Source organism: Rutidosis leptorrhynchoides, chromosome 6 (genome assembly GCF_046630445.1).
Source record: "Rutidosis leptorrhynchoides isolate AG116_Rl617_1_P2 chromosome 6, CSIRO_AGI_Rlap_v1, whole genome shotgun sequence".
In the NCBI taxonomy this organism is placed as follows: Eukaryota; Viridiplantae; Streptophyta; class Magnoliopsida; order Asterales; family Asteraceae; genus Rutidosis; species Rutidosis leptorrhynchoides.
The window spans coordinates 63,337,421-63,346,286 of record NC_092338.1 but is presented as its reverse complement, the minus strand read 5'-3'; the positions used below and the strand labels follow the sequence as shown (position 1 = coordinate 63,346,286).

At 34.4% G+C, this 8,866-nt stretch overlaps 1 protein-coding gene across 1 annotated transcript; it reads right to left on the bottom strand.

Moving 5' to 3' along the window:
- Window positions 1–5,704: 5,704 nt before the first annotated feature.
- Window positions 5,705–8,111, bottom strand: LOC139853696 (uncharacterized). Its single transcript, XM_071843064.1, has 5 exons — window positions 7,981–8,111; window positions 7,266–7,851; window positions 6,692–7,095; window positions 6,490–6,588; window positions 5,705–5,915 (listed from the first exon to the last, which is right to left on the bottom strand). Exons 1-5 carry the CDS (start codon window positions 8,109–8,111, stop codon window positions 5,705–5,707), a joined length of 1,431 nt encoding a protein of 476 aa, XP_071699165.1.
- Between the last annotated feature and the right edge of the window lie 755 nt (window positions 8,112–8,866).

Here is an 8,866-nt window from a genome sequence, read left to right as displayed (position 1 = left end):
AACATTATAATCTCAAGGGCGAAGTAGAAGAAAGCAGATTCCTCTGGTGGAAGTTGGAAAAGGAGAATGATTGTCGTGATAGTAAGGATGAGGACAAGGATCAGAACTGGATTAAGCATTTTCAGAATCTTTTGGATGTATGAAACAAGAAGGAAAGTACAGGAATGGTGAGAATAATGGAACGGAAGAGCTTAATTTATAATGGAAATATCAGGCGGAGTAATCTAAGCAGATCAACGTATTTAATTATAAAGATCTTAATTTCCTTATTCGTCGAAGAATCAAATCTTTTAGATTTCGAAGATTTTCTTTAAATCACTTGAATTCCGGAATTCAACCAAGGCAACGTCAAAAGTTAAAACGAAACTTCATTTATTCATTTCATTCTTTTGTGATAGCTTCATTCGTGCTATTCGAATAATCGAATTATTTCATCTGTATTATTCAATAATGATAAAACTCTATTTATCAGCTCATATTCGTCAAGGAAACATATTTATTGTTAGCTATGAAGACCTCACTCAAATTTCGGGACGAAATTTCTTTAACGGGTAGGTACTGTGATGACCCGGGAATTTCCGACCAAATTTAAACTTGAATCTTATATGGTTTCGACACGATAAGAAAAGTCTATAATGTGAAATCTCAAAAACTTTGAAACTGTGTTCATGTATCCAATTACGTTTCGACTATTCCCAACGATTCACGAACAACTATATTTAACTTGATGTGCATATATAATATTATATATATAAATATAAGTATATGTAATAAATTAAAATAATAAAATACAATTTGATCATTAAGATTAAGTATATAAAATAATATACAAGATAATAAAGTGAGTTATAGTCCCACTTTTAAAATCTAATATTTTGGGATTGGAATACATGCAGTTTTATAAATGATTTACAAAATAGACACAAGTACATGAAACTACTTTCTATGGTTGAACGATTGAAGCCGAATATGCCCCTTTTACTTGGCAACCTAAGAATTAGTAAACCAGTCTACTAATTGACGCGAATCCTAAAGATAGATCTATGGGCCCGACGAACCCCATCCAAAGTACCTGATGCTTTAGTACTTCGATGTTTTTTTTATCATGTCCGAAGGATTTCCTAGAATGATAGGGGATATTCTTATATGCATCTTGTTAATGTCGGTTACCAGGTGTTCAATCCATATGAATGATATTTTTGTCTCTATGCATGGGACGTATATTTATGAGAACTGAAAATGAAAATCTTGTGGTCTATTAAAATGATGGAAATGATTATTTATGTTAAACTAATGAACTCACCAACCTTTTGGTTGACACTTTAAAGCATGTTTATTCTGAGGTATGAAAGGAATCTTCCGCTGTGCATTTGCTCATATTAGAGATATTACTTGGAGTCATTCATGACATGTTTCAAAAGACGTTGCATTCGAGTCGTCGAGTTCATCAAGATTGTTATTAAGTCAATTATAGTTGGATATATTATAAAATGATATGCATGCCGTCAACTTTCGATGTAATGAAAGATTGTCTTTTCAAAAACGAATGCAATGTTTGTAAAATGTTTCATATAGAGGTCAAGTACCTAGCGATGTAATCAACTGTTGTGAATCGTTTATAATCGATATGGACTTCGTCCGGATGGATTAGGACGGGTCTCTACACATAGTGAGTCTCAACACTCTTTTGCACTTTCACATGAGATTATCTTTAATCTTTCTTCACTAGGAAGAATTCCATGAAGTAGTGAAATTGCATCAAATTGTTTCAAAACATCATTGTTTTGAAATGTTGACTTCACTAGTCTTGAACTAGCTTGTGGTACAAAGTCTCCTACTTTGATTATTCTCCACAAGTAGTAATCCTTAGATTTGAGATAAGACTCAAATCTTAATTTCCATACATCAATATTCATCTTAACAAAGATTGGTGCTTCTTTCACCAATTCTTCCAAATATCCCATCGTTTAAGTTGATCCGAGAATCGTTGACTCAAGTTTCTGCACAAAATGAATTTTGACGCTTTCGCGATCGTTTATAGCGCAATGATTTGATCAACCGCTCTGATACCAATTGTAAGACACTAGAGGGGGGGGGGGGGTGAATAGTTACTTAATACATTTTTAACAAATTTTCGATTGATCACCAAATTCGATTTTACTTTTATCAACTAACTCAACTCAAACTTGATGTGTGTAGTGTATATGTTCAAAATGATAAATGAAGTAATGTAAAGAACATAGACACAAGGATTTATAGTGGTTCGGGTGGATGTTAACTAATCCACCTTAATCCACTCACCGATTACACTAATCGGGATTTGTTGCTTCACTAAGCACTTTTCTCCAAACCCGGTGGAGATCCGATTTACAAGTCTTCAATCTTCTTTAGTAGACAACAAACCTAATCTTTATATCCCTTTGAAAGATCAACTCTAACCTAGATCAACTTGTCTTCACCTTTGACAAGTATTAATCTCCAAATAAGATTAATCAACTTCCTAAGTCCCTTTAAGGAAGTAGATCACCAAGATAGCATATGCTTCTACTAATTGAAGTTACAAGACTCATACACTCGGCAATGATGATCCTAACACAATACTAGGACACACATTACATTAAGTAAACTCACAAGAAAAATGATTTTGATTAGTAAGTTTACAACAACCCAATTCTATATCTATAAGATCATAGAATCTTCTCTTGCTTGATCACATTTGAGTAGTAATTGATGCACTTGTGATCACTGGAGATAAGCCTTTTAAATGTGCAAGAGGGTCAGCTTCAAATGCACTTAAATGTTTGCCTTTTATAGTGGGATTCAAAAAGTAGCCGTTGACACATGGTTGCCTGCACAGTCGACCGTGCGTGCTCCTGTCCAAAATTGGTATCCGTTGTATAGCCGTCTGACTCAGATTTGAACACCACATTTTGGCACCTTTACTCCTTCTAGCACCTGTAAAAGAAACCAAACATCCTATACAAGTACTATATGCATTAAGTGTGTGAGATTTGGTCTTATTGCTTGAAAGTGACTAATCATTCCAAAAGTGGCAAACCCAACATTCTTGGAGAAGTGTCTTGATTGATATTTAGGGAAATTTCAGATTGGTCAAGACTTAGTTAGTCACTTTAATGCTCTTGATTCAATTCTAAAGACTAGTCACTATATCATTAACTTCCTAGTTCCAATTAATCACAAGTCATGTTTCATTTGAGTTTAGTTAGGGATTAATTGAATAATGTCTCTATAAGATAATCATGAAGTATGTAGAGACATTAAGGTTAAGTTATTCTTGATCAAGCAATCACACTTAGTTAATTAAGTTGACAAGTTTATGAGTATTAAGCATATTAGCAAGTAGCAAGTAATACTCACATAGCAAGAGATAGTTATTCTAAGATCAATCATATAGATACTTGTACAACTTATAATTCAAGCACTTAATAAGTATAGTGTGCAATATAGCACATCACATGATTAATGTGTAAGCACACATTAATATCCAACACATGCACAATGGAAGAGCAATCTCTAGTTGGGACTTGGTGACCATCCTAAATGTATCTAAGTGTGTTTTAGGATTACAAGTCATTTCTAGTTTAACATTGAGATCATTGTTCTTCATTTAGCCTTAATTAATCACTAAGTCATTTCAAAAAGCAATCATTGTTCTAGTGACATTGGCTTAAGTGTGTTGATACTTGATGATCATACTAAGAATATCTAGATAAGAATTAAGATCACAAGTTGTTGATTAACACTTATGTGTTATGCCTAATCTTGGTTAATTTGTCATTAAGATGTCATTAGGCGTAATTAATCACAATTAGTGTTGTTATCACCAAAACTCAATTGAGTATGGAGAGGGCATCTATTCTAAGCATGTTTAGAAAGGTTTCATGAATTATAGATGTCGGGAACTAGTCAAACATTATTTGGTCAAAAACGGAGACAGAAGAAACCGCGTTCGCACTGCGGTTGACCGTGGTGGCGACCGTGCAACTTGTTTTCACAAAACTGTGTTGCAATTCAGTTTGGGGTTTCACGGTTGACTATGCGGTCGACCGTACCTCAACCGTGTGTTTGCCTGAACTTTTAATTTCATTCTTTAACCTATGTTTGACTTGGTCGTTTGCAAGATAAAGTATGGATTAGTGACCTTGCGTGTTTTATGTTAAGATGTCAGTCATCACTTATGCGTATGTGTGTGTGTCATCATCAAAACATATTCTTTGGTTAATTACACTTTGGTTAATCATACTTAAGTTTATCGTTTAGTGTATTAACCCGCATTCAACCAACAATATCATCATGTAGTTTTTACAAGTTTTTAACGTTCGTGAATCGCCGGTTAACTTGGGTGGTCAATTGTCTACATAAACTCATTTCAATAAAATCAAGTCTTAACAAGTTTGATTGCTTAACATGTTGAAAACATTTAATCATGTAAATATCAAATTCATTTAATATATAAACATGGAAAAGTTCGGGTCACTACACAATCCATATACAATCAAGACGAGGGATAACAATGATAAAGAAAGCAATATGTAGATCGTCACATTTTATTTACAGACTACTAAACATGTTTTACAATATTATAACTATTGTGAAAGTCGTTTGAATGGCTAATAAGACCACTCTCTATGGCTTCATCATAGGGAGCCATATGGATCGTCTTGTTAAATTTGCTTCCATCATGGCTTTAACTAGTAAAATGGGCACGCGAGATGCCGCGGGGCCTTTGGGTTTATAGAAGTAAAAACCTTTTGGTACGGGTGTTTTTAGATACACGTAGTTAGTACCTAGTGTACGTAATGACCTATGTGTTTTTAACGCCAGGAAGATTGAGTAAAAAAAATAGCGGAAATATCGATATGATGTAGTAAGTTTGGGTAATTAATTAGAGGCGTGTGTATGTATTGAATATAGTCCGAGGTATTTAGCATTTTTTTTAGAAGTGTCCGTTTCGCGTATAGTTAGTTCCGTTGTGTTCGTTAGATTTTTTTGAGTTGAACGGTGAGTTCGAAAAAATTTAACGCGGGACGAGTGGAAAGATATGTCCCGTTGAAAATCTGAGTGAAGTTTGTTTAAGTTTTTTAATTAAAATATTAATTTTACACTTTATACCCCTGTTTTGAGGGTTTGGTTGCAAGTTGGCACATTTTTTTGGGGGGTGTTTTGTTTTTTTTTTCCCCTTTTTTCCCGACCAAGAATTTGGGGGGAGTTGGGGCAAACGGCCAAAAGTTTGGTGTTGATTAGTATATAATGGGAATGGGAATGGGAATGGGAATGGGAATGGGAATGGGAATGCCACAATCAAAACAGTTGCGACAGTTTTAACTCGCTTCAATTTAAGCTAGTTTGATTGATAATTTATTTATTATTATTACTATTATTTTTTAAGATAGTTTGATTTCCAGTATAAATAAAGCTGAACTTAATTCAACCCATTCCTAAGTACATTGGTAAAATCATATCCTAATCATCTGTATTTATGTCATTAATTCTCTGTTCTTAAACTCGATTCCAAGAACATAAGAAGAAAGCCACAAGCTTTCAACAAATCCAAAAAAGGTTAGAGACATGGCAACACCATGTAGCCATGTAGGTTCCAGTTAATTCAAGAAAATACGCTACGAATACTTAACTATTATACGAGTACATGTTACAGCTTTTTGCTCACTGCATGCAACCATCACTAAGAACTCCAGACATAGACATGGCCTCCACTTGTTGCCCCTGCAAGCATCCCGGGTTTAAAGGGATGAACATCAAAACGACATGGAATTGCAGACATGTGAGGACTCTCAAGAGTAGTAACAAGTCTTCTATCCTCTGTGGATATAACATCAACTCTCATTTTCAAGTTTCCAACAAAGATATAAGAATCATCCCACCCCCATACACCTCTGGTTTCCAAAAAAAAAAAAAAAAAAAAAAAGGAATACCACGATAAGAGTGTATACATGATATAATTAACTCAAATGCTATCATGCAACAAAAAAAGAAGAGATGAAAAAAATCAGCAACTCCTATAACTTTATTATACATTTGACATTGAGAAAAGAATAAATTAAAAGCATTCTTTATGGCCTGTTTACTTTCCACTTATTGATTTAGTTTCTGTACAACTCTAAATTCAGTAAGTAAAATTGTTGTTTCTTTGTCGCTTAATCTAAAAATTAGTTTGTTTTTAGGAGACATAGAATCAGACACCATTTCCATTAAAAGGCGAATGGAAACAGGACTTCATAAATAAAAAAAAAGTAAACAGCCCCTAAGACATGCACTCTCATACTAAGCGAAAATCAACTCGTTTAGGTTGTTGAGTTGAACCACGGTAATAGCTTTATCTCTTTTTCTAAAACTCCATAAAAAAATCATAAGTAAAAAATTTTATACTTCAAAAATACCCAAACGGCCGAAACTTATAAAACTGAATGTCAACAGAACTTTGTGAAATGAAAATGTACAGATGCTTACTTGAATGTAGAACGCCATGAGCACGTTTGATTATTATGATTTATCATGAACTCATCTTCATAATTCACACCGCTTAGCACTCCAATCTTGTCATCAAGACTAGATAAAGACATTTCAGGATTAAAACAGTTCAGCTAAGTCATTGATATTCATATAAACTTCATCAAATTCATATAAACTTGAATAAAATAATGAATTGTACCTTGTTGTAGCAAGAAGGCTTCCTGAAGGAGAGAAGTATGCAGATTGCACAGACCTATTATGCCTAATCAACTTAAGAGGTTTGGTCTTACTCTTACCAAGTTTTCTCAAATCCCAAATGCACGCAGTTTTATCTGCCGAACTTGTCACCATCAAATTAAGATTTTCTGAATTAAAATCAATTGTATTAACCTTCAGTTCATGCAAGTCCCCTGAAAATGATAACTTCCCGGACCTCTCATCCCAAATACTAACTAATCCATGACTCCCAAGATATAAAGAGTTGACATCATCACATCGTTGAGACATCGAAAAAATTGTATAGTCAGATGTATATGCTAGACCAAATGTCTCCTTTTCAATATCTAATGACCGAACTCGACCATCATAGCAGCTTGTTATTATCTGCATTAAGTTACATTTACACCAGCCTTTGTAATAAATACATATATATCTTCCCTTTAAACCAAAAGGTTTTTAGCACATAAAAAATGTTTCAGTCATAAATATAGTTATCAAGTTCAAAGATTACTTGAAGGAAATTTTTTTAATTTTAGAAGGGATATAAAAAGTACCTTGTTCAATGAAAACGGTTGAATCACGATTGATGAAACATGCGCAGCATGAGGATGATATACGTAAATACCATCGCCATCCTCATTATCTGAATCCACATTCCAAAAACCTACATCTCCGAATTTGTCGCCTACTACAACCATTCTCAAATCTTCAGATGGAAAAAACTTAACACTTGTTATTCTGTTTGGAACAACACGAGCAATGTCCTCTGGTGCCAACACCATCGAATCCAAATCAATTGAAGCCCTAACCCTAGACTTCTTCACACAATCATTATCATCATCATCTTCTTTAACTTGTGATTGCTTACAGACACTCAAAATCTTATTTACTAGTAATTCATCAGAAACGGAACAAGTACTCAAATCCCTCATAGAAATCGGTCCCAATTCACGTGGGGACCTATTAGGAATAATTTTTGATTTTAGGGTTTTTGAATTCTTAGGGTTATCCTTAAAATCATCTTTTAACCCTCGTGACTCTGGAGCTTTTCCTTGACTTCTAAGCGATTTACGGATAACGATTGGGGTTTCAGATTCCAATTTCTTATCTGAACTAATTTTATATGAGCTAGCCTCTACTCTGTTCAATCACCATCAACATTATTAACAAAATCAGCATAGATACTAACCCACACAATTACTTAAAAATGTATTATTTACATACACATACGCATAAGTAATTGTACATCATAAAATGGAAGAAATGAACCTGTGGCGTTTGAAGGAGGCGGATAGATCAGAAAGTTTCGATTTGATGTTGAGTGAAGCGAGCAAATCTTCATTGCGTTTGATATTTTCGAGGCGTTTGCGTTCGTAATCGGTGAGACTTACAGTCGCCATTATGTAGTTTTAGAGAGGGAAATTGAAAGACAACAATGGGGATTTAAATATACAGTAGCAGTAGCAGAAGAAATGGTGAAGGGCGACAGGAAAGGGAAAACGGCGGGAAAAATGATTCGGGTCAAAATGAACGGGTCAAGTTATAATTCGGTGATTGGCTGATTTATTTATTTAAGCAGATTTGTTTAGTTTTATTCACCCCCTCTAAATTGTCTTACTTTTCAAAAACCATCTGTATAAAAAATTCTAGCTGATAAGTGATAACCGGCTGATAACAAGTTATTAAAGTTACAACTTTAAGTCTTTATTTATCTAAACATGGTTTTAAGAGCTTTCTTTAAAAAAAAAATTAGGCACGAATATAATGTTTTTACATTAATGATCACCTACTTATAGATGAGAATTCTTAAAGAAGACGGTGGTCGATACCGGAGACTTCACTTTGCGGGATCATGTTGAAAAGTGTGCTCCTACCGATATTTGGAGTGGTTTTTTCAATGGTTTGGCGAAGAGGAGCTTAATACCTCATTCGCCGGGTACACTTGTTGGTAGCGATTCTTCTAATGTGTTGACATTTTCGTTCACTTCTTGTTCGGAAAAAGGTACCATTCGCGATAAGGTTGACGAAAAGGTAGTTAAATCTGGTCCCAAAGGTCGATAAGGCTTCTCCAAGGCCGATTGGCTCGCACTTTGTGGGTATTAGTTTGTGCGCTTATTGTTTCTTACTGTTAGTCTTTGTTTAATTGTGGTTGGTT

Excerpts from the sequence above, each read along its gene's own strand:
- LOC139853696 (XM_071843064.1), bottom strand. The coding sequence starts at position 8,111 with ATGGCGACTGTAAGTCTCACCGATTACGAACGCAAACGCCTCGAAAAT. Across the intron at positions 7,852-7,980 it reads GCCTCCTTCAAACGCCACAG|AGTAGAGGCTAGCTCATATA; the intron begins GTTCATTTCTTC and ends GTGATTGAACAG. Across the intron at positions 7,096-7,265 it reads AACCGTTTTCATTGAACAAG|ATAATAACAAGCTGCTATGA; the intron begins GTACTTTTTATA and ends AACTTAATGCAG.